The 26,911-nt window shown below is 39.2% G+C and overlaps 1 protein-coding gene and 1 long non-coding RNA gene across 3 annotated transcripts; one reads left to right on the plus strand and one right to left on the minus strand.

Moving 5' to 3' along the window:
* Positions 1–1,813: 1,813 nt before the first annotated feature.
* On the minus strand, positions 1,814–13,945 carry LOC105931063 (ly6/PLAUR domain-containing protein 1). 2 transcript variants are annotated; one of them, XM_012869571.3, is made up of 4 exons: positions 13,710–13,945; positions 8,589–8,723; positions 6,044–6,288; positions 1,814–2,768 (listed from the first exon to the last, which is right to left on the minus strand). In XM_012869571.3, the coding sequence occupies exons 1-3, from the start codon at positions 13,756–13,758 to the stop codon at positions 6,065–6,067; spliced, it is 408 nt and encodes a 135-aa protein (XP_012725025.2). In that variant the 5' UTR covers positions 13,759–13,945; the 3' UTR covers positions 1,814–2,768; positions 6,044–6,064. The 2 variants fall into 2 exon arrangements, with proteins under 2 accessions (XP_012725025.2, XP_012725024.2); XM_012869570.3 differs by lacking the exon at positions 1,814–2,768 and having other exon boundaries at positions 5,666–6,288.
* A 4,928-nt stretch (positions 13,946–18,873) lies between these two features.
* LOC110368953 lies at positions 18,874–19,797 on the plus strand. Its single transcript, XR_002428565.2, has 3 exons — positions 18,874–18,922; positions 19,048–19,288; positions 19,366–19,797. It is a non-coding gene; the product is annotated as an uncharacterized LOC110368953 (long non-coding RNA).
* The last annotated feature ends 7,114 nt before the right edge of the window (positions 19,798–26,911 follow it).

The raw sequence follows: 26,911 nt of genomic DNA on the forward strand, positions 1-26,911 counted from the left end.
TGTTACTGGCAGCAGTCATCAGAGCCGGACTGCTGGCTGTAGATGTGTCTGGGAAAACAAAATGTTGACCGAGTTTCTAATAGCGGGACCTTTTCACGAGCCTTAACACAAGGGGAAATACCTGTGGTAAGGTGTTTCAACTGCAAGGCTCCAAAATGATGACAATCCAAAGCTGGTGACGCAAAACAGACGTTAAAGAAAATGGTTACGGAGAGAGACAAACGCTTATTCAGAACCAAACAATCACCAATGACAATCTGACGAACACCAAACACAAACCAGTTTCTTATTTTATTCAGGCTGTAAGACGGCGAGCGAGAGCAACCCTTTGAGTAGACAACAGGAAGGCTCAGCAGAGTCTCTCCGTTTTATCCTCTGGACCTTTTAACCTCTGCATGTTATGAAACATGCTGAGTTTGGAAATGTTTTCAAAATAAAGGTATGGACCCACATTATCCAGTTAATACAATTGAAGACTTCTGTTTGGTGATGCTAACTAAACTAATCGACGAGTTAAGAACACAAGTCAGGTGACTCGAATGCTATGATTTTCAACAACGTCAGAATGTTTTCCACTCATTAAACAGAACAATGCTCTTTGGTGTTGAAGTTGTTACTGAGGCGGAAAAAACACTTCTACAAAGAAAGCTGAGACAAATAGGCTGTTCATTCTGGCTGCTATAACAAAGAGCTGGACTGTGATGGGTGCTGGAATAGTTTTTCCTTGAACATTTCATGCTAGATTTAGTTAGTTGAAAACTGATTTTTATACATTGTATAAAATATACAAAACATTTTTGTCTTGCTGCTTGACATTAAATTATACTAAATATTTCCACACATTTCCATTTGATAGAACCATCTTAAACTGTATGACTTGGGTCAAACATATTGGGTTCTCTCCATACTTTTCCTAAATTCTGGTCCATTCCTTTCTGATCTGCTTTGTTGCTTCAACCCTTGCACAAAATGTCCTTTCCTAATGCTCTTGCCATCTATGTTGTGAAGTGCACCAGTCCCTCCTGCAGCAAAACAGTCCTACCACAAGGAGTGCTGCTCTCAGATTTGGAAGCTTCCACTCTTCCATTAGATAAAATTTTAGTGCTTATGAACAAACACTTCAACTGAATTACATCAGACCACCGGATACATCTCCCAAAATTAAAATTTTTGATCCTGAATGCATTTGCAAATAGCAGTCTAGCTTTTGGGGTAGTGGCTTCTTCCTGTCTGAGCAGCCATGTTGGATCAGGACTCAATTAATCATACATAAGGACTCTTTCTTACCAGCTTCAACCAACATCTTCACAATGTCTTTTGCTTTTGTTGTTGAGTCAATATGCCAATTTTGCACTAAAACACATTAAGCTGGGGGACAGAGATCTCATCTCCTTTTGAAAGGTTGAGGATGGACATTCTCATGCTGTTTATGCTTCCATATAATAACAAGAGATAAACGTGGCGCCTTCAGGCATGTAGAAATTGTATCCAATAATGAACCAGATTTGCGGTGGTCCAGACTTTTCTCCCCGAGCTTTTGGCTGAATTCTATTAATCGTTTCATGACTTCACACAAGGAAGCAGTTCACCTGAGGTGTTCAACTCAAATATTGCCAATTAACCTTTGTAACATTTAATCATTTGTAAAGTCAATACAAAGATATAGCTGCTTTCTTAATTACATAATCATTATTCAATTCTTAAGTTTTCTCAGCCATCACAGTTTTTAATAAACTCACATGGTCTGTGAAAAATGAATCAGTATGAATGAAGTTAGGAGGAGCTGAGGAGTTGCCACAAACATGAAGTAAGCTGATTTTTCAGCAACATTTATTGAAATCACATATCAGTAGATTACAGCGTTACTCTTCACAGAAGACTGTTTAAAAAAAAGCCAAGAACATCCATCAGGCGCTCAGTCCCTCCTCTACTACAAATAAAGCACTGTAAAACACCAACTGTGGTACCCGCTCCAAATAAATACAATCCCAGAATCTATTGTTGATTTTCACGCCATATTCAGCACACACAGACCCAGTCCTGTGTAGAGTGAGACAGAAATGTAAGGCATTTGTGTAAATAATGACAAAGAGAATTATTTTCAGAATTAAAGTGCATATTTTCAAAATTTGTTCCTCTCGAATGTGACGTTTTTAAAATTTAAAAAACTCAGAGGACCTGCAGTTTAAAGCCTTTTGTGGATCTCTAAACTATAAGACGTATTTGTTGTTTCTTACTTGTTATAATACTGCACTGTGTCTTGTTTGAGGCTGCAAACACATAAACGCCCATTTTGTTAAAGGAATAAAGGATTATTTCCATTGTATGAGGATAAAAGAACTGTAACCTAAATGTGTGCATTTTGGTTACTTTATGCTTCCTGCTATGAAATAACCAAAAAAAAATGCAGTATGGCTGATGGGAAATGAGCTTTAAAATTGTTAATCTGTGAAATAAGAACTACTACATCAACACAAAATAAACTGAACACAGCTATTTCAAACCATAAGAGCACAAAAAAACAGCCCCAAATTACCAGAGGTTTCACCGGCACTGATTACAGAACGCTCCAATTCACTAAAAGCAAAGAAAGTACTGAGTGACTCGACTGCGGAGGCAACGATGCTGCAAAATGAGCGAAAAATGATGCAGAGAGGTCCCGGTCGCTGCCCGATATCCATCAGATCAACTGTTTTTTGACGGGGAGACGATGCAAAACGAGAGTCCAAATCCGTTCACAGGTTACTGTTCAAAACCCCAGGAAGCACCTGTAACAGAACGTCAACATTTGGGTTTAAAAACAACCAGAAGTTATAATTATGTTTATTCAGTCTAGTTTTACAGCACAACCTCTTTTATGTTTAGGGTTGTGGATAGGGCTGTGCATAAAAATCGATACATAGATTAATATCGATGTTTTAAAAATGATTTAATATCAATTTTCTGGCTTTCAATATCGATATACGTCCCAACCACTAGGGGGCGTTATTACAGCGTACCATTACTGTTCACAGCGAGGAAGTGCAAGTGAGACAAATTGCGGAATGGCCGACAGGATTTTAGAAGCGCCTTCGTCCCTAAAATCAGAGGTTTGGGCACATTTTTGGTTTCTGTGATACGTTACAGTTTTTATTGGTTGCTTTGACGCAGCAATCAACTCAAAACCCACATTTTTCAAAACAGTTAACGCAGAGGCCTAAACAGTGGCACCAATGGTCAAAATTAAACATTTTGTTTACAAAAGGCTCCAACTCTGCCAAAACATTTAACATATGATCCAAAAGCAGATTTTGCTCTCAAACAACACAACTTGCACACAAATGTTTGAGCCCTTCCAATCATTCGTTACACAAGGGGGAACAAAATTCAAAACACCACACTCAATGTGAATCAGTGCAGCATTGCTGGTCATTGTAGCCAAAGACTGTATGCAGCTTATATGTCAGTGTCATTTGTAGTCAAATTTGCCTTTTTGCAAAAAATGGATCCAGAAGCAAATATGTTGTGATGCAAATTTGATTGATTCTTCATTCTTTTTTTCCAGATAAACAAATGAAATATTCCAAAAAATGAAAGATTCCAACAGAAAATACTAGGGCTGCTTGTTCCTTCTAGTCCATCCTGTCCTGATGAATAGGCCACATGGCCTCATCTACGTCATATTCAATATTTTCCCTTGCAATGCACCTTGGGAAAAATCTTCCTGCATTCCTGATCCATCCTTGACATGCCTCTGCATCTATATCTTGGGCAGCAGCAGACATTGCAATGAGCAAGGACATCTGCTCATAGGGGCAGTGATCATATACTTTCCATCGCCATGCACTGAAGAATTCCTCTATAAGAATAGATAGAGATGTATATACTGTATAGCAGCAATACCTGCTGTCCCGTCGAAAAACTCTTACCATGGATGCAACCGTGTTTCTATTGAGAAAAGTTTGGACTCTTTGTCCCGTCCCTCTAAGTGAAAGGCCATGATTTACCACATGATCAATCATAGTTGCCCAAATTTCATCTGTAACTTCAGCCCTTCCAGCTACACCTCCACCTCACACATGGATTCCTCTTACTCATAATCTTCTTCCCCTGACCCATCTACCTCTTACTCTGCCTCTCATCTGCCTTAGACCATCTAAGCTTGCAAAGAACAACACACAACATGACACCATTTACGTAAAGCCTGCAAACTGATTGCAAATTGAAAAATTGTGTAAAGAGGTGTCAATCAGGTGCTCCAGTGATTTCATTCTGATCAAGAAGTTTCTAAGAGCTTGGAACATATAGTTTCTGTTTTGCTACCACAGCTAAAGCAATGGAGTTTGGACTGCATGAATGACATCTGCGTTAACTGTTTTGCAAAAGGGTGGGGAAAATGAGTGAAACCAATGAAAATGGGTTAACTCATTTGCAAGAGGTGTCTTTTGCTCTGCTGAGATGGTGATGAAGAAAATTGAGAGGTTGCCAGTTTCTTCAAACAGGTCAAAGCAATCTATAAAAACTGTAAATGCATTGAACCAAATGCACTTTATTTTCCTGTTAATGTATCAGTGTTCAATAAATTGAACATAAATATAATATTTGGCTGGTTGATTGAATGATTTTGGGCATTAATTTGAAAGTAATAAATATCGATATTGGAGTCATATCAGATCAAGCTGAGCTATATCGAGAATCATATTGTATTGTGAGCTATGTATCGAGAGTCGTATCGAATCGGTTCATCCTAGGTGATTCCGAGCCCTAGTTGTGGTTATCTAAACAAGGGCACCCCAATATTAAATGGCTTAGAGAACAACGTTTAGCTTTTCTCGGCAACTTGAATCATCATATGTGGGACAGGTGGCTTCATGCCGTATCATCACCCCTCTGCTGCCCTGATCAACAGTTGTTGCGATGAGCTGACACCTTGGGTTTGGTTTTCGAGTATTCTCAGTGAACTGATTCTCTGTGGTCATTGCTGATGTGTTTGACCCCATCCCCACCCCAAACCCATATGACTATTTCACATCCCAAAACTACAGTACACCCCTTTCCACGCCTGCTTTTAAATATATAAGAACACCCCGTGATTCAGTTGCTTACAACCACATCTAGCAGCAATAAACTGAACAAACCTGTTTCTGGATGGAAGGACAGAAAGTTGAATCTTGAACATAAAGCAAGCCCACATCATCACCCTTGCACCACCATGCTTGACAGTTAGTATGAAGTGTTTATCCTGATATTCTAAGTTTGGTTTTCCAGTGTGTTGAAGCAATTGCTTCTCTGTGCTCAATGCCAAAAAAAAACAGTTTAGGTTCTTAGATATCTAGGTACATTTTATGACTCGGTACCTAGTAGAGCTGCTTTCCACAGGAATAAATTGAAGTGGTGTTTGTAGGGCAGACAACCGCATAACTGATTTAAGTACGTAGAAGAAGCCTATATCATCCCTCTACTACTGCCATGCTTGTTTGGATGAATTTTTAGCAGCAATATCCCATGTGTGGTTATCCAGAGTGATGCAACATTTGCTTCTCTACGCTTCTTGCCTGTGTCTTTGTAACAAAGGCAGTGTTGAATCTGTTGTTTATTGTTGTCCACTGGAAGTTAAAGATCAGGACAGTCTAATTATGTGCTGAAAGAGAGTTAAGGATTTTCTAAATTTAAGCTTTTCTTATTCTTTTTTTTTTTAGATATCTGATTCAAAACCTCACCGCAATGACATGAAGCACTTTTCGCTGGCTTATGTCATCAACCCTTCATTACCGTGCTTTACAGTTGGTATGAGACGTTCTGCTTTGCTGATTTCCAAAGTGGTCCAATAATCCACCTGTTTATTTCTACCATAACTCTATAGGCTCTACTTTTTGCACTCTTCAGCTGCAAGGGCATTTCAGAGGTCTACCACTGCTTTTCCCAAATCACCTGCGGTCTTGTTTTACTACTAACCAGTCAGATTTACTCAGACCAAACTCAGAAAACAGACTGTTCATGGTCCCTGCATTAGTTTAAAAACATTATTTGAACTGAAAGTCCGGTGATTTAGCTGAAACTGTACAGCGGTACGTGGTAGGAGCGTCTACGTCAGATGAAGCAGCATCGGCGCCGTCAAGAAGAGAAGGGCACGCCGGTTGGAGGCTGCAGCCGAGGGGACGGGGCGCTTCCTCTTGGGGCCGTTGCAGAGTGGCGTGTTGCAGCAGGTGATGCACACCGAGTTCAGCCTGCCGGTGCAGAACTGCTGATAACCGGAGGAGGCGATGAGGCAGGCCCCGGAGGACGCGCAGGACTTCCGATAGTGTATTCCTGTAAGAGAAGACGGATTGCTATATTTTCATTTGTCCTAACTGAGAAAATGTGATTAGTGAATGGGTATACGGCATTCTGTCTCAAAGAACAAGGGAAACATTTTGTCCGCCGTAATTTGATTGCTGAGATTGAACACGTAACTTTTAAGAGTCCTTTTGTTCTGTTTTGCCCGGTTCCAGCAGTTTATTGCTCCTGTTTGAGTTATGGCGATATCGATTCTCGGCGTGATCTTATTAACTGATATTTGTCTGTGTGGTCCTATATATCTGCTTAAAGAAAAACTGCAGCTGGCTGTTTGTCATCAGGTACTGTTTCTCCGAATTAGCAACATCTGTTACGTTTCAGCAGGTAGGTTCAGTTATCTAGGAATATTAATGGCAGAAAACATATGTAGAGATGAACAATGTTCTTTGTGCGAAGCAATGATATTAAGCTTGATTCACAACGAGTAAATAAACGTACTATCTAAGTAAGCATCGAATTACAGGAAAGTACACAACCATGAAGGCACATGCTGTATGATGTTCTTCACAACACATCACGGCCATCTTGACATCAAGAAAAATAGCTGGGGGGTGTACAAAGAGGTACATTTCAACTGGCTTTGTTTCTTTTATGACAAATGAACATCAACGTACCTGCAGAGATGCACCAATAAATTGGCTTTGGACCTGAATCTGACAATATTCTACTCAATCTGCCCAAAGCAGTGATAATTTAATTGACCTTCAGTCACTAAACACATCCTGATTTGGTCACCTTTAATAATTTCTGGTTTAGTCTAGTTTGTGTCGACTAAATTTGACATGTCAACTCAAAGTACTGTACATTTAGTACACTGCATAAAGTCCTGGAGAAAATCTTGTTGTGCAATTTTTTTTTACATCCATAAGGAAAATATGTTCTCGGCACCAAAGTAAAAATACGTAACCTATATATTTAAATATTATATCAGCCCCCTCTGCCCAACTCCTCCACTGCATGACTCCCCATCCCATTTGCAGATCAAATGTCATTCTAAGCCCTACTCTAAAATTTCATACCCTGGTCAATAGAGTCATCGGGAAACACAGTCCCATCTTCAGAATTGGAATTATTGCTAAATTAATGTTTAACCAAGCTAGCTTAAGACAAAGAAAAGGCTCTCCTTGTTTTTTTTTGTTTTGTTTTTTTTGCTTTTCTGACTAGAAATGACTTGGCACTTGAATTATAGAATTAAATTGCTAGTCACTTGTTTTGTGTTTCAGTTCAATACTGTTATACTGTGGTTGAGGGCGGACCCAAGTGCAGAGCCTGTGTTATAAGTTTCTTTAATAAAAGAATAAAACACAAAAAATAGTCACGGGTGGTACGACTGGTGGCGCAACAGAAGAAATCAACAATGAGCAATGAAAACCAGGGAGCTGGTTACAGAGGTATGTGTGGAGAAAGGTAAGGGAGCTGAGACTAACGAAGACAGATGAGCTCAGGAAGGAGTTTAATAAACAGGAACTGAACAGAGAAAAAAAGAAAACTCAAACACCAGTGATCGTGAAAAAAACAAAATTGAAGAAGATCTGAATTACTTTAAGCTAAGACTTACTAATTATTTTTGGCAAAACGGCTGAGGGAGGTTGGAACTGTTGGAACTGTTTTTTGAGAGTATTTAGAAGCATCATAAAAGATGTAACAACTAATTATACAGCTGAAAGATTTTACTTTTCAGATACTGGTTTTTATTGCCTGCAAAGGCTTCGATTGCTGTCACACTACGAAGATACACATCAAATGATGGTTGTCTTTCTTTGAAGCTGCATAGAGGAGGAAAAAAAACAGATAACAATGTCTGTTTCACTGAAGATCGCAGGAGATTGTGTTGACCTCTTCAGAGGGGCAGGCAAGTCAGACATGAGGAAGGAATTTGAGACAGGGGGAAAAAGGAAAGAGGGGAAAGCTGGTTTCTTTAGTGAACTGTTTTCTGTCTTTTCATTTTACCTTCAAAAAAGTGTCAAAAGTGACTGTAATGCAGCCGTAATGAGATGTTTATCTTACCTTAGTTTTGGATTGATCAAAAATGTATGCTATACAGTAGAAATGCTCCATTTTGTTTTAAATTAAACTTTGGAGGTCATTTACTTTCTGGGAGCTGACTCATGTTACTGTATGGTCAGCAAGAATAAGGACTTGTTGGAGGTCTAATTTGACACTTTTCCATTTGGAATAAAAAAATCTTAACAAATAAAGTGAATCCACAGCTTTCTATTAGCCACTGAGATTTTACTGGGAAAACATGCAAGAAATAAATTCCATTGGCTTACCGTCAGGTTTGACCAGCACTTCCTTCTGGCACATGTCCTGTACGTTGACTGTGCAGTTGACGATGTACTCTGGTGTGGAGCAGTCGTTGTGCTTCATCTCCTCACACTGGTAACACTGGATCTGAAGGGCATCTCCTACACCACAGAAAACAGTAAGGAGACATTAAGTCACCACTACAGCCAGCTGACAAAAAATAGATCAAGTTTCCATGAACCTTCTGGATTATCGTCAGCACCAAGGATTTTGGACATATTCCAGAAAGGACAATGAATGCTGCAATAGGAAGGACATTCAGTTTTTGAGTCTGGTCCTCCTTTATGCTTTAATTTAGCTTTCAAGCATTAACAGCGTTGTATATTGTGACCATAGGTTTAATCTGACACATTTTGTAAAGCGCTTGTGATATGACACTAAAAATGGACACAACTGATTTTATCTGTTAAGGTTTGCATTCAAATGTGTTTTTCCATAAAGTTTCTTGGCAATAAATAAAGCAACCAGCTTTACTCAACCTTAATTTCATATAGTCTATTTATGTAACTTTTCAATCCGGTTCTAATGTCAAATGCCTAAAGTAGAAAGTATTCAGCTCCATGGTTTATGTCTACATGTGAAGCTTGATTTAAAATGTTTCCTATTCTTGGCATAGAGCAACTGTGTCCCTTAACAATTTATATGTGCCATTGATTCCCACTGCAGTTAAAATTGTATTAATTGTTTTACTTATTGCATGCTGTGGGGTTGAAATCTGCTCAAAAATGTAATGCTTTAATGTTCTTCAGGAAAATATATTTTTCATATGCCATGAAAATGTGTAAATAAGCATTTATTGGATGGGGAAAACACCTTTTCTAAATATTCTGATAATGTTTCACAAAAACAGACTAATTGCCAAAACTGCTAGAAATAATTGTTTTATAATTGTTCTTTATATTAGGGACTAAAGTTAAGAATGGCATTCATTATAAACATGGACAAAAGTGTTGATACATATTATTTCTATGGCAAAGGTTTTAAGCCGGGGTACTTTTCATATAATTTACCCCGACTTAGTGCCTCTGTGTTTACATGTTGTTTTCATTTTGTTTGTTTTAACAGTTTTTATTTATATTTGCAAGTATTTTTTTTTTGTTATTTGATTTTGCACAGAAAGATGCAGAACAATCTTGAAAAATTCTATCAAACAGACATAATACCATGACCAGTTACCAATGGTCCAAGGAAGGGACAGTAGTCACCAGGCTGTGTAGACTCAACGTTGCACGACAAATGCGGGCCCATGCGGTCCGATCCAACAGAGAAGCTGCAGTAGCTCGGATTGCTGAGGGAAAGATGTCGCAATACGCATGGTACTGCACTTTTTGTGTAGAAGGCTGCATATCTGCCAACTTGACAGATTAGAAACGGTATTTCTTGGTGGCTGTCGCCTCCTTCAGCAGAATTGCCCTGCCCACAACAAAAATGGTGCATGAAGGGTTTAAGGGGCACAATTAGCTTGAGTTGATTAAATGGCGTTCAGACTGCCCCAAGATCTTACCCCAGTCGAACATCTGTGAATGTGCTGGACTATGGCAGTTACTATATATTGAAATACTAGTATTCGTTAGAGGTGCAATAACAAAAATATAATCACCATTATTAGAGAAGTTGCTCTGGGTGTTTTAAACTATTCACCTGCTACTCTTTTTTCTGGTCAGTGAAAGCACCATATCGGCTAATTTGCGCCTGTGTTTGTCATTACTGTGTTTTTTCTAGAATGAAGAACATAAAAGCCAAGCTTTTTTCATTATGTCTATAAAGTCTTTGGATAAAAATAAAATCTCAGCAGGAGTGCACCCAGGGGAAGAAGCTACTAAAAGAAGTGAGATTTTTCTATTTGCTTCACGCCTCAGTAACATATTTGCTGAGGGTTTGTTTTATATTTCCAGCAGTCACTGAAACACGCTCTGTGAAGCCGGTCGGCATTAATTATCCAGCTGCAGATTTGTAAAATTTTAATAAAAGCAATGATTAAAAAACATAAACTGATCTATTTGTAGTTTTTCCTTGAACGTTCTTTCAAACACTTTCGCAGCTTATTTTAAAGAGCCTCAAAAAATGTTGACTTGAAAATGTGAGAAAAAAAGTAAAAAAAAAATGTAATAGATTAAAAAACAAAGTTTGGTTGTTACATAGTATTTTGTGCACACTGTAACTTTTCTACATTTGCTCTGATCTTTCTGTGAATAGGGCTTCCAGCTGAAATGCAAGCACACCTCCAGATTGCGCAGCTCCTGTAATATTTCCCCCGGACAAACTGCTGCGTAAGATGAGAAAAACATTAAAGGGATAATTGTTAAAAAGATAGCTAATGAGTGTGATAAAGAAGCAAAGGAAAAAAGCCTTGAATGGACGGAGCCTTCGTGCACTTTCAGAGAAAATGCATGTTTGAAATGTGTTGACATTTAAATAAATGTAAAAATTTAAAAAAATTGTGCTGGTTCCATGCTAAATTTGATTCAGCAAAATTGAAAAACAACATCGGTTACTGGTAGTGGGTTGGAAAGGTGCACCCTAGGGAAATCAGATTGAAATGACCCTCATGTTTAAAAATAACTACTATAAACAGCCGCAGGTTGCTGTTTTTCATTTGAGGGAATGAGGGAATGTTAAGGACATTTGGCATTGAAATTATGAAATGCCTTAGTAAATCTAAAGCTGATCTCAAAACATAATTGATATTGATTTGCTAACTTAATTAATGGTAACACTTTCATATTTCTTTTATTTTTGCATCTTTATCTGACTCATACATTTCAGATTATCAAACAAAACTTAATAACAGACAAATACAACTGGAGTAAGCAGTTTTCAAATGATTATTTATTGCATATGGTTAGGTGAGTAAAAGCTATCTAAATTGTGACTAACTAAATTTTTTTATTATTTTCTTGTTTTTTGGAAATGTGAGCTCCGTATCTCTTAACCACACACAGACCTGGTTACCGCCTGAATTGTAGAATCAAGAAATAATTAAAAAATAACCTGTCTAACAACATGAAGTAGGGTAGGCTAAATTATCTTAAAAAGCAACATGTCACACCCTGATCTATAGAAGATAAAGAACAAATGAGAAACAGTTATCAACATTTATTAACCTGGCAAATGTTACCAACTCATTTTTAAAGCTATCAGACCACAGTGAGTCATTAATGGATAAAACATGGAACAGTGGTGAACATTCCTAGGAGAAGCTGGCTGACCATGATTACTCCAAGAAGGTATTATTAACTCATCCAGGAGGTCACAGAAGAACCCAAAGTAACATCGACAGCTCTACAGGCCCCAATTTCCTCAAAAAGTTAAGAGTCCATTAATCAACAATAAGTAAGATGGGCTGGCATCAATGGAAAAGTTCCAAGACCAGAAGCACTGCTAACCAGCAGGAACAGAAAGGCTCGTCTCACGTTCATCATATTCTGATCAAACACAAGTGGGACTTGTTGGAAGAGCTGAAAATTTGCCTGGGGATTTGAACCGAGTGAAATAAATGAGAAAGAAATCTGTGAGAATTGTATTCTCAGCACCCTATTAAAAAAACACAATGTGCTCAAAAATAAAATAAAAAAATCTGATAATATTCCAGTGAAATAAAATAGATAATCATTACACTCTAAATTTCGATTTTACCTATAGAAAGCTGTACTCTCTAAAAATGTCTAGTCAAACAGTATATATATATATATATATATATATATATATATATATATATATATATATATATATATATATATATATATATATATATATAAAATTATAATTATAATTACAATATAATTGCAATTGTTGATGAGCCTGATGGATATTTACTTTTATGTACAGAATTCAGAATTTACTTGCAGAATTTTCACAGCTTTATGTGCTGTTCATCTCTTTTAGATTAACACAAGTATTATTATTATTATTATTATTATTATTGTTGTTGTTGTTGTTGTTGTTCCTAAAAGATCGAGGAAAAAAAGCCCAGGCTTTGTGACTTTACAGAGCCCATATATGTCTTAGCTGGTGTCAGCCGACTGGTTATAAATTTCCACCTCAAGCCATAAAATGCACGTTTACAGAGTACATTTCTCCTCTAAATGTCTTTCAACCCATGGATTTTATAGGTGACAAAGGTACATTTACAGAATAAAAAGGCTGCACACTGAGTGCATGAATGTCCCAGTGGGTAGCAGATAAAACCACATCATCAGTGGCTTTTCCACACTTCTTTTTGACGCTTTTAACTCTGCCCGGATGAGCTTTTCTTATTGCCTAGAAACCTCGCTTTGGTGTCCGTTGTGTACACTGGCCCTGCAGAAAGGGCAAGACGGATGCAGAAAGCAGTAAGGGAGATCTAAAATGGTGAAAGACTGGAGGGCTCAGGGCAAAAAGAACTGACATTTCAGACTGGTTTAAGTGATTGATATGTCACGAAAGCTTAACTCTGATGCTGAAATCACATTAAACATGTAAAATTACCATACAAACAGCAGCTGACAGGGTCAGTTGTAGTTTGAAGTCATAACAGCATCAAACCGGCGCATTCCCACTGATAATTGAAATGACAGGAATCATTAGAGTAAACTGAGACAGCATGATCACAAATCCAGCGTAATTGAGCTCAGCCATACTTCATTCATCATCTGCAAAACCAGAACTCATTCTCATCTAGTCAATTTTTCTTAGCTTCATCAAATAATGTGGATCCTTGTTGGAGAAAATCCTGTAAAATCCCCAAGAAGAACTCCATCCCTGAACAACAATCTTTGGAAACGTGAACACATTTTGAAAATTGAGAGAAAAAAAAACGACACTTTTGCAACTTTTCCAAAGGCAGGTTGAGCGTTTGGACCAGAACAGAAAATGAAATGCTTTCTTAACAATTAGCATACAGGAGAAAGGATCCGAGTGCGCAAAACCTTGCGCCAAAAACGCAGCTTTTTTGAAGCCCTCCAAAGTGTATTTAATGCAAGCAGAAACAAATGGTTTCCAACACGCATGTTTTATTCATTTTAGATCAAAAAGATATTTGTAGATATTTGTAACAATCATCCCCTTACAGCATTCCCCCTGTTTAACAGTCTTCAAGTTGCACCCACCTGCGTCTAAAAAGAGTCCAAATAAAGTGGCGAAAACGAGCAGACGCATCCTCCTCTGATTGTTACCCGGAGGAGAAACATCCGACCGAGAGGAATCAGAGGGAGGAGGAAAAGATCCGCCTCGGAGGAGACCCGGACGCGGAGCAGCTCATCCTCTCTGCCGGCTGGGATGGAGGGAGAGCTCCAAGGAGGTGTTGCGCTCAGACGCGACTGGAGACGAAGGATGCTGGAGCGCAGGAATCATGAAGCGCACCACGTGATGGCGGCTGATATTACTCACGCCCTTCACACAAAGACAGAAATATCAAACTATCTGTTTTTTATATATATAATAGGCCTATTTTTCTATATGCAAGAATTAAATACGAGTTTAAAGTCCGAGACTCGATTCTGTCTCAATTGTCTGATTGTTACAAACCAAAGCCTTCAATTTAACACATTTTTAGTTTACTTACCTATATCTAGCACCACATATCTGACCAATCGGCATTTTTAAGGAATTGATACTTAGGATTTTTCTTAGAGACATGAGATTCAGTCAGGAGTTTATGAGCAATCAACATCTTACCTACAGTACCGTGGCTTATTAAGAAATTACTTTTTGGCCAAATAAAAAATGGGTGGGCTAAATAATTATAGTTGAAAATAAGTTTATTTGTAAGTTGCACATTTACTATGGAGAAGATACAGGCTGAGGGGAAAGAGAAAATACCTTCTCTGTTCAAGTGAAAATCCTTCTAACATGATTCAGAGCCACAAACACGGTGAAGTACCTTCTGGATCATTTAAACTGCGGCAGCCAGTCAAGGTCATTATTTCAGTTTCTAAATGCAATGCCACTCAGAAATGGCCACTGTTGCATCATCAATCCAGACGCCCAGAACACAGAAAACCTTTTTTTTTTTTAATGAACGGAATACATCTGCTATTTTCTTTTCTTTTATTAAGCACAATATTACAGTTACAGACTGTAAATTATTTTTTTTAAAGAGGGAGGAAGAGGAATGAGGGGTCTGGTCTGAAGCAAAAGATGTTACAACACCCTAAAAATGCCCCTTGAATGTACGCACCGACGTTTCCATGTGACTAAATTGAGTATGTGCATCTGAATTCAAGCACGATGCTCTACTGTTTCTCTGTGCCCCCTAAGAGATATGTTCCATTTGGAACAGATCCTGACAATAATATCACCTTCACATGCTAAATGTGACGTTTCCAGCATCTCCTTGCATTTGGCTTATTATGGTCCTGTATATTTGGGACAAATATATATAACATTTTATTCTGCTTGATTTCATTCTATTTTATCTCAGCAGGACCCTTTGTGTTTTTTCAAACATTTCCTAAACTTCCAAAACACTGGGGAGCTGCCCTATGGCAATTGTCAAAGGACATTTAACCAGCATGTATAAAATAGATGTAATGATCCTGTTTGTCTGATTCTTTCAGCAGTAACTGTTGCACCACTCCTTGTCTCCTTGTCAGCTCTGCTCTGACAATGAGATTTAAGCAGAGCTGCTGCACCTAGGGAGATCACTATATACATATACCGGCCTCTCCCAGTGTGTAGCTGCCAGATCCTTGAAAGCCTTCGTGGGAGTAGACTATACAGCATTCCTTGTTTGCCTGACTGTTGTGACCAGTTTTCCTTCTGTGGATTTATGCCTCCTCTTTCTACCTTGCTGCAGGCTATCTATTCTCACCTCACTCTCCTCAATCTCCAAGCTAGCTTTCCATTTTTCACATAAAATCTCCAAAATATCTCCAAACTATCAAATCTTTTACTTTATCCGTCGTCATTGTCGGCTCCTCACCTGAATGAAGCAGGTCTCGATGAGCGCTTTGTGGAAACGCCCTCTCCATTACTCGACACACACTTAGAACCCTTGGTTTATCTCATAAGTGTCATGTTTTAGGTGTTTGTTTGTTTTACTTTGTATATTTTTGGATTTTCCTGCTAGCTTGTCACCTCTCAGCCACTACCCAATCAGCTCAGTCTCCCTCCAGCTAACACCCTACTCTAGGATCAGCTCTACCTGCAGCCAGTAATTAGATTCAACTCTGGTCATCTGTGGACCAGCCTACTTATACCTGCCTCAACCAACTTTTGATGTGCCCTGTCTCCACCGGTTCCTGCGTGCTCAGCCAGCTGGACATTTTTCAGTTAAAGTTGCCTGTGTCTGCGTGCTGCAGTTCTACCTGTTTTCTCGTGAGTCCCAGCCGCTTGTTCTGCCCATTCTGGTGGTTTTGCAGTCTACATGGCTTGATCTGGTCTCTCCCTACCTGTATCGTCTGGTCTCCTGCTCATCCCTGCCTGCCTACCATAACCCATTGTCTCACCTGCCACTGTTCATCCTGCTAGCGTTAGCTTCCTCAAACTTCCGTATTTAAGTCTAATGCTTGCGAAGCTAAAATTTTTGTTTGCAGAATATGTGTTTGCTCGTATTTCTCGTGAAGAGCTATAACAGATATAATTTTTTCTACTTTTCCTATCATGAGAGATTCTTAATAATTTATATTTGGAGCAGAGGGGAGAACAACATCTGTGTTTTATTATGTTAAAAAAATAAATGATTACTGACAAATATTAACCTGGCGTCAACCTATGCTACTATTGTAACATTCATCAATTGTGTCACATGTTTTCTTAACATCATGTAGCTGCAAACAAGGTACAGTTTTTAAACATTTAGTGTTCGGGCGGGCTGTTTAGTATAAAATAAAATGTTCTGTTTGCTTTCCTGTTCTCCCCAGTTTTAGAAGCAATTTCCGACTAAAAATACACTAAACTAAAAATAAATCAAGAATATCCCCAAAATTATTAGGTCTAAATGCAAAATTTTAGATTAATTAATTTCATAATATTTCTAAGTGGAACCACTATGATATTTGTTACTGTGTCTAATTTTTTTGTGATTAAACAAACAAACACATTTTAAAAAAAAGAATAAACAGTGACAAAAATGATGGAATCCTGCTGAAAACCTAGGAGACACCTCGGATTGTATTTATCAACATTTTGCCTATTATTTGGACTGAGTCAGTTGAAGCATATTTGATCCAGAACGGTTTTATTGGGTCGTCGTGCCAGGCGGAGCGGTCATTTTGGCACAATTTAATCAAATGTGACAGAACTGTGCCAAAGGTGTTTTTCACCTCATAAAAGGCAATCTGGTCAAATAAAAATGCTGCATTTCACAAAGTCTTTGGTCATGACATTTACGCCGTATAATCTCAACTGTATTCGGAGCAGTTTATAAAGTGTGCTGTGCATAAAGCAAGTAGCGACTTAGATAACTATTCCTGCCAAAACATGTTCTGAAGACACAGGGATGGAACACTTCAAAAATATAAACAAGTAACTTTGCTCTATTATGTCCAGTCTTCCTGTTCTCTGTTCAAAACCTTGCACTCCCCAGTTCTTTTGCATCCTGAATCAACTGCAGAAATGTCCCGAAAAATTTGCAGATTTCTTACATCTCAGTGGCTCTCATGCTTTAATTTTGAAACCCCTCTCTGATACTAAATGGCTACCTTTGAAGTCTCCTCCCTCTTTAAAGGAGAGATATCCTGCTTTTAAGTTCTTCCTTTTCACATTGAAATCATTCAGTTGGGGTCTATATATAGTGGAACTGCAATGTTTTGGTCTAAATTCCTCATGATTTGTGCCCCACAGCATCTCTTTTGCCCCTGTTTTGAGGTTTGTCCGAGAGCAACTTGTTTTGGTGCTGTCTTTTTAAATCTAAAGCAGGCACTTCACACCGTGCCCCCCTCCGGGTCGCGTAGCATTCGTATCCACTCCATTGAGCCGTTTTTGTAGTATGCTGGGGGACGGTGTGACCAATTGTGTGGGTTAATACACCCAAGCCACTGGACATTTTCACTTATCCATTTTACTTTTTTACTTATCACATTCAGTTTAGAGTACAAAATCGCAGTGAAAATAAAAATGGTGGATTCGCCTAATTTGTTTGCCAGAAGTCAATTACCTTGCCTAGCAGCTCTGCAGCAATTACTGTGACGTAAATGTAAAAAAAAAATAAAAAGTAAAAATGTGTCCACACAGAACAGTGTTGGTTTTACCATGGCATGGCCCACATGTGAATCATGTAGGATTTTTTTAGTTTCTGACTGGCCAGGCACTGGTTATGGCTGAATACAATGAAAATCAGCCAATCTGGATTACCAGTCACTTTCTTGTTACTCCCAGCTCCTCTTCATCTACTTGCTAGCTGCTTTATCAAACTTTCAAATTCTTGTGCGACCAAAGGAGTCTACATAAACCAGAAAGTTGGAAATTCCAAGTGCCACATATTTAAAAGCAAGGGAATAAACAACGTTGGCACATTTGTGATGACATGCATCTCTTTAAAACAGTGACAGACATTGTAGTGCTTCCTGTACAGTACTGATAAATATTGTTAATATTCTGTGGACATGGGAAGAAAGAGGGAGACAAATATGGGTTTATTATTTGCAACTCATATTGCTGTTGTAACATTTGTCAATGGTGTGGCATGTTTTTTTTTTTTCCCAATATTGCGCAGCTGTAAGTAAGAGGTATGGTTTTTAAACATTGAGTTCTAGGTGCATGCTATTAGCAGTGGTCAGCGCAGGAAGGCTCAATATTGGCAGGTATATAAGAAGGACGTGGCCAAGATGTACAACTGGTTGCAAGTGAGAAAACTAGCTTGCTACTTGTGCTAACGGAGTGTTTATTATCTCCTTAGAAATTAGGAATTGTAAGATAACTAATTTGTGAAGGGGGGGCTGTTGATACAGCACAAGACAGTGAACCAAACACAGAGAATAGTTTAGCCCATGCTCTTTTCTACTGTGCAACATATGTTCACACTTGAATGTACAATGCACTGATTAATGCATTATCAGCTTTTATTGCTCACTGTAGCCAGTCTGGTCGCTAAGCACAACCATTGGAAAATCCCAATAGTTTTCAGATGTGCAAGCTGAATGTAATGGTCACAGCTTCTGCTGCAACTTTGTTTCTCTGCTGCTGTCTGTTGACGCCTCTCTCTTCTCCCTGTGCTGCTATAGCGATTTTCCACCGATTGCCTGCACCTGTGTCTGCTTTAATTACCGGCGCTGCCACGCCTGTGAGTCGCTCTATTTAAACTGGTCTCTGAGTTCAGGCGCCAGATTCTCACAAAGCCTACTGTGACTAGACCTTTCCGGCGTTCCTAGACTGCCTTCCTGTGAGTGGCTTCGTTTGTTATTTAGATTTCTGCCTGTTTGCCTCGCCCTTGTCCAGCTCTCCTGCTGGTTCTCACATTCTTAACATCGACTTGTGCCTGTTGCTTGATTCTGTCTCTCTGCTAAGTCCTCCTGTACTTCTGCCTGTTGGGTCGACTCTGGATTTCTAGTCTCTGGACGGGATTGTGGACACGTTCTGTTGGACTCCCCTACTGGTACTTCTGCATCTGTATGACCCTGAACTGTCTCTGGATCGCCTCCCCCGCAGCTAGCCGAAAAATGAAACCTGCTTCTGCTGGCAGAATTATCTGCAAACCTCTCCGGGAACCACTCATTGGATTCAGTGCTGCGCTCCGGATCTAAACACGGTTAGTGGCTTTGTTAATTCACTTTACACATCTCACTGTGGAAACAGCAGCCACTAACCGGCCCCTCTCTTTTACAGCGGTTCCAGCAGCAGTCCCAGAAGTTTCCCTCATGGGCTACACCTGTTCCTTCTAATAAAACGCTTCCTCTGTGTCAGTCAAATTTTCAGGTCCAAAACTTTTACAGATGAATGTGTTTAAGTTGGAAATAACTTCATTCCGAGAACTGACTTCTTAGCAGAAGTGGCTAATGGGAATACAAACGGATTCCAATGCATTTCACAGAACACTAAAATAAAACATATGTAACATGACACCGTGTGTCACTAATTCAATGGAAAACATTGCCACAATGTTAATTGTTTATTACACAACTTTGGTTATGTTCTATTCGAGCAGCAGCCAAATTGGATTTTGGAGTTGGCAAGACTCCTTCAGCTTTCCTAGATGGAGCTTTCAACTTCAGGGGACGTTCCAGTGACTTTTTCAGACTTGGAACTCAGAAACACCAACTTCTGAACTTTGTGGTGGGTTGAAATGTATAACAACAAAGCTAATGTGTTAATCATAAAGAAGCATAAATCAATATAGCTCATTTGAGCAATTTATAATGTATAGACTTAACTCGTTTTGCAATAAATATTTTAAATAGGAACGTTATTTCAGGGGACATAACCTGGCATGAGCTACAATGTTACTGTCCGTATGTTTATGTGAATAACCATCAAATACAAATACTACAAGTTTTTAACTCTATCAAAAAAATTGTTCATGAGAACCAATAATTACCCATCAGACCACACTTTGCCATAAAGTTATTAACATTCCTAACCAATTTAATTAACTTCTTTCAAAATAACAGGCCGGGAAGGCTCTGGTCTAAACTGCATTTTTACTTCGTTATTTCAGACATTTTGTTCCCTCATCCTCTAAAATAATAGAAACATCATCAGCTCAGCACAAATTAACCTCCATTTTCAGCATAATGAGCCCCCCGCGCTCATGCTCTGTGATCAATAACACCCATGGTGTGCTGAGGCAGAAGCAGCCGAGCGTGGGTAAACTAACTGCGTCCAGCCTTACGCGTATAATTACCCATCAAGGGACAGAATGTGGCGAGACGCTTGAACTGTCACCGACAGATTGCGAGCGGGAAGCGGTGATTACAAACGCCGTGCCCCCCACTTGGGTGGAGGTAGCGGGGGGTACGGGGGTACGGGATGAAAAACAAAAATTAAACTAAAAACTCTGATTTTCACATCAATAAACACAGCCAGCAGCTCAGTTTGAAATAGGAAATAATTTCTCATATTTATTTAGGAAATAGTTACATAAAATATAGCCTTAAAGTCTAGAGTAACAGACAAAATTGCACACAGCAATAATAATAATAATTACCAAAGTAACACTGCTGGTAACCAATTCTCTTTACAAAGAAACATTTAAGGAAAGAGGTGAAGCATGAGAGTCACACTACAGTCCGACAGTACAAAATGTGGGTATAAATACTGGACATCTAAAAAAATACACAAGTCCTCATTTTCAGATTCTTTTCATACAATAATTACAGTTTCATAGAAAAAAAAAGAAAAGTCGGCTCTGTTGATTAGCACCAGCATTTCAAATTCCAGACAAAAATTTGGCATAATTACACCTAAAGTTCAAATATGACTCTAAAATAAAGTATTTTTGCATTTATTGATTCAAAATAAAGACTTTTATTCTTTAAAACAGAAACCCCCAAAGATAAGAAAAGATCCATGCTTTTTTCAAACAGCAGATTTGGAAAAGTTAGTGGAACGATTGACAAAAATGTACAGCCTTTGTTTAAAAAAATTGCTTCTGTCACATATTAGTCAGCAATGCCCCTTCTGATATTAACTTATAGTGATTTTATATACAACATAATATACAAACATTAGGAGAAAAAAACAGGACAGAAGAAAGGTCAGCACTGCAGTGATGCTACATGGGAGTGAAAGCGATTCTGGAAATTATTAACCTGAACTCAAAAAAGATTTTCAAATGTTTCTCATATGGGTCGAAAACACCTTAATTTTACAATCTTTGCGAGTCCAAGATGTTCCCTGAGTTACCGACAATGACACGAGAGGAGATCAAATAAAACAGTCGGTGGAGTGATGTACCGAAAACCAAAAGCCCCCTCAGACATATCAGGAAGTGTTCAAGAACCCATTAATAGCCTAGACATCTCTTGCCTTCACCATTAAGGGAAACAATTAGGCCCTCAGAATATGGCATACATGTTTTGTTTTCTTAAGGTGAATTGTCCTAAATTTACCCAAGTAAAAAAGGACTGGAAGTTAGAGAGGAGACAAAAGCAGTAATATTATACTGACACTGCTCCTCCATAAAACTGTAGACAAGACTGGACAAACATGAAACCAATTCTTTATCACCAACTGATGCAACTCAACAGAGGCAGTTTTGAGAACCTTTTAACGTAAATCTTGATCAACTAAGATATAAAAAAAAAGTCTGCTAAAGTATTTTCCAACAATAACAGAGATTTAGTCAAGGGAGAACTCAAAATAGGTTCAAACCAAAATAAGGTTTGGATCGGACCAATCACCAGCGTATAATTGTGCTGTTACCCGTCTGGCTAGGGTTCAACTTTCAGATATTCTCTCACCTTTGAAACCATTTTGGGTCGAGAGCAGTAGTCCCAAAAGTTTCAGCCTCTTACCGATAAACCACTATCAGTTGGGATTCATAAATTATGTTAAAAATTCAATTATGGGTGTATCATTACACAGAAAAACAGCCTAAACAAGCAGTATAACGTTTCAGTTAGAGGTATCACAGGTTAGAGGTATACAGCTCATTATTTTAGACTACATTTCTTTGCTATTTGACTAGGGTACATAACATGTTGTCGGCAATTTTTTTAAATTTAATTTGATTCCTGAAGATTCCTAAACTACCAACTACAAGGTATAAGACCTCCAGCGGCCCTGACTATTGCCCTGGTTGAAAAAAAACAAACAAAAAAAAACGTTTTGCACTGCTTTTCTATTTTATCCCATAACTGGTTAGGTTGAAGCACCAAAACAACCCGGTCTGATCTTCAGAGATGGAAACGGTCTTCTCAAACCAGGTGAGATCCTCACCAAGTCAGGTTGAACATACATAATGGTCTTTAATCAAACGAAGGTCAAGAGATTGTTGAGGAATGTTGAGATCATTCCTAATCCATGGGTTCTAGAAACCACTCTGGTGACTGAGCAAAGACAAGAGATGATAGTTTTCAGTTTCTTGTGAATTAGGTATGGAAAATCAACCAAAGAAAATCTGCCTTATGGGCCAGCTGTACCCTTTAAGATCCATTGATATTAGAAACTACAAAGATGAGAAAGTAAGGTCACAATAGGCCAAAAAACTATGGCCTGGCCTCACATCGACGGGCATCACTGTTTCTCATACGCCATTGGAGCCCTGGCTGGTGCAGGAAGGAAAAAGCTGTCATACAGAGAGTCACTGAGTGAGCCCGAGGGATCCGCCCCTGGCCTGCTCGGGAAGCTGGAGGCAGGCGAAGGCCCGCTCACGTTGCAGCCACTTTTCCCCGCATCAGTGTGGCCATCACCTCTGAGGCCACTTAGGCTGGTCTCCGGACACCGGCTGCCTTCGGCGCTGTGGTTCAGCTTGTTTAGGGACTCCAAGGAGATGTTGAGAGAGGCTGGATGGCTCGGACTGACGGGCAACTTCTCCACTGAAAGCTCCTTCTGTAGAGAAAGAAGCAACTGGGATAAACAAAACAAGTCCAACGCATGTTACATACAGCCTAACTTAAGGTAACTGAGTCAGAAAAGCAAGCTCCGACTTCAGGACTTCTTTGTGGCTGCAATAAGAGGCATGCAACACAAAAACATAACAGATATCTGTATTGAAAGTTTTACTGCGCTCAAAGAGCAAATGTTCGTCTTGGGCTTATGCAAACTTGCATCAATGGCCTCTCCAACTCTCCCAGTTACCATAACCATGTTGTTTTTTTAATGCTCTCTGTCCAACAGATTAGAAATAAACTGAGGCTCCACTTCAATTAGCAGCAACGGTTTTATCTTGAGGCTGTTATAGATTAGACGCGTGTGTGCTTAGAGCCGTGGCAGTTTTATCGTCAAGGGTGGTTTGTCCCGTCGTAATGTGGACTGTTACTTCTCAAGGGTGTCCGCTTATAGGCACCTTGGTAGTGATTAGGCTCAGCAGCTAAAGAGGAAAAGCCTGCAGTGTGAGTCCAAACATGTCGACAGAGGTGGAAAAAAAACAAACATGTAAGCCCAGAAAAGAGTTGCAGGAGTGTCCTAATGCGTCTCAAATGGCTCTTTAAAAAGCTACCCTCAGCATCACCTCTCCTGAGAGGATATAAACAAGATCCACAGAGGAACTGCTCATTTTCTCCAGCCTGGGAGATAACACAGCAGCCATGGAAGCAGGTATTTTTGCAGGGAGGGCGAGCTGCAGGGGACAGACAAGCCGCCCGGGAAGGTTTCTACCTTAGACCACTTAGCATTTAGCTGCGGGGTGTTAAAACATCAAGGCATAAAGATGGCTGCATCAATAATAAGGTTCACAGAGCTGGGAGTAATTAAAAGTTTCTCATGTTTTAATGGACACTCAAAGTGTTTCTTCGATCTGAACTCAAAACAAAATAATTTTAAAGGTTCTTCCTGCCTTGTAATTTAAGCACCATTCACTTTTTAAAAAAGGGGGGCCCTAGTGAATGATTTCAAACCTTTTCCCATCTTTAATGTAGCATTTATGCAGCAAAGTTCAACTGAAAAATGAATCTGTTCACTGTGACCCTGGAAAAAAACAAAAAACGATGGAACAATGAGACCAAATGCAAACCAGAACTTTGTTACAGCACCCTTTGATTTAATTCTGGCATTCATGTCCTCTTGAATTTATACCTGCCATCAGTTAGAGGGAATCTGATTAATCTGAAGTTCAGCTGTCCTTGTAGGTCCCATGTGCTTAAATGGAAGGCAGCTGGACTTATTTTCCTGTTTGAAGATGTTACATTTATCATCCAAAAGTCTTCGGTTCTGAAGATGGGTTTTAGTATCTGTAGCAGACCCACTATTAGGGCCGTTGAGGTCACTAGACCAAAGTGGAGCCACAGCAGGGCGGGTGTCGGACTAAATAAACTCAGGCTTAACTAAACTCAACTTCATTACACAACGGGGTAGGTCAAAGTCATTCACATCTCACAAAAATCTAATAAATAGAAACAAGAAAAGCACAAACACAATAAAACAAGTAAAACAGAGAATAGACACAGAATCTGACAATAAAACCACAAAAGTCAACAACTCACAGGAGAGAAAAAAATCCATCTGAAAATAAACTGGTAGACTATTAACACCGATGTTGAATACATCCCTAGGCCCAACCAACACGACCTCAGTCTTTTTATCGTTCAAGTGGAAGAAACTTATTGACATCCATGACTTGATTTCTGCAAGGCATTCAATTAGTTTCCTTTTCTAGGCATCAAAATCTGACTGTTGTCCTCATATCAATAGAAGGCTACACCATGTTTTCTGAGAACTGACATTATTGGGGGGAGGTAAAAGGAGAAGAGAAGACCGCCAAGACTAAGGCATTCATCAAATGATGTCAAATTACTAAATTTAGACGCATGGGTCGCAGCCATCTTGTGGTCGTACAAACGTGAGCGGTAACACCTGAATAGTTCACTTGTATGAGTCTGCGGAGGGGGGCGTGTACGTCGTGTGTGCGGCAAGGTTGACATTTAAACTTTAGAAAGTAAGCTATTTTTAACTCTATTTTTTGCAATATGCCCCATATACTTTAAAACATAGACCTGTAATAATATATATATATGTTTTCTTAGCATTTGCTGTAATTCTATGTGGATTCTGTGGGTTTCTTCTTTGCGTTTTATCTGTTGTGAAAGAGGAGAGGACAGCCTCTCCAACCATTCTACTAATACCGCCTTCGTTCCGCTCTTTTTGAGGCCTTTAAATATCAACCAACGTTTCAGCTGTTCTCTGCTGGGTTTCTCGGTTGAAGCAGGTTGAAATGAAGCTCCTGGGACGTCGTGATCTTCCAAAAATGATTAGTATTACGGTCGTTGCAATTCTAGTTTGCGCTCTTCTTGTCTGACCAGCCGGGAAACCAGGCTGTCTACTGGCGAACGTGACGTCATTTGAGAAATTCCCCATAGAGCCTTGAGGTACGCCACATGAGACAGGTGCTGGATGAAACTCAGAGGCTTCAACAATCTAGAGCAACCTCCTGAATAGAACAGAACAGGTCTAATGGTGCCTGTATCAAAGGCAGCTGTTAGATCCAACAGAACCAGAACAACACAGTGACCCGCGTTTGTGGCTAAAGGCTAAACACACTAACATGTTTAAGGGAGTTATTTACTTGCTCTGGCAAGTCCATCTTTGTCATGTGTGTGTGTGCGTGTGTGTAAGATTTCTTAAAATATATGTTAAAAAGGTAAATGTATTATTAATATTGACAATAATAATGAAGGTTTGAAAACTTTATGCTACTTAGATTCATTGTTTTATTGTTAGAATCAAGGAGCGGTTTGCTGCCAGGCATTGGGAACGTTTCATGAAATTTCATATTATGATCAACTGTGCCAGTTTTGAGTCTAGTAGGAAGGTTGAAATGTAATATTTCAATTGTGTTTTATTCCAACTTATACTAAAAAGCAAATAGCGCTCAAGCTTTGACAGTGTTTTGCAGTTCAGTCATGAAAATAGCTAAAAAAAAACCTTTTCAAAGTTGAGAAAAACAACTTTTTTTTTTCTTTTTCTTTGCCACAGTCTTTGTGTTTCATGATGCAATTTTATGTCTAGAGAACAAAACCAGAGATGAGAAGCTGTAAAAGTCCAGAAGACCTGCTGGTTTCTCCATTACCAGCTCTGTAAGTGGATTTATCTGCCAACGCAGGTGTGATAAAAGGGCTGAGATAAAACCCAGAGGAGCCCTGAGAGCGTTCGGTTCTCAGCTCGAGGACTTCACATGTTCTGCCTCTAATTTAGTCCGAGGCGGCAATCCAAAGTAAATCAGAACTGGAAGGACTCGTGTTTTATTTAGCGGTTTTTAAATAGTTAAAAAAAGGAGGAAATTTAAATACTATTTAGTTGTGTCGAACATTTAGAATAGAAGTGCCGTGTTTTAAAACTCTCTTTGCAAGTTCTGCAGGTGTGGAGTTCAAATCACAAGCAATTCATCTCCCTCACATCACAACTCCATAGGATTTTTTGTTTCTGAAATATTTGATACACAAGGGGGTGGGTCGAGCTTTCTTAGCGAACAGCGAGAGGAAAGAAAGGGGCACGTCTGTGTGATCTCTAATGGATTTGATTTCACAGGAAGGCAATTAAGCAGCTGATTGAAGCTTTTAAACACAGGTCTCCAAACCACCTGCAGGTGCAGGTAAAACCATGGCTGGAAGCAGGTGAGCTGAGGCTTCCCTGTCAAAGACACCAAGAGCCGAATGTGCAATTGGTTCTGCATCAGATGTCAGTAATGGCATCTCTTAACCTGAATTCAGCGCAACCGTTTCACGACAAAAGCTCAGTGAGAAGGCTTTTTATTGTAACCTGAGCAACACATTTCCTC

The sequence above is a fragment of the Fundulus heteroclitus genome, chromosome 24, assembly GCF_011125445.2.
Source record: "Fundulus heteroclitus isolate FHET01 chromosome 24, MU-UCD_Fhet_4.1, whole genome shotgun sequence".
Classification (NCBI taxonomy): domain Eukaryota; kingdom Metazoa; phylum Chordata; class Actinopteri; order Cyprinodontiformes; family Fundulidae; genus Fundulus; species Fundulus heteroclitus.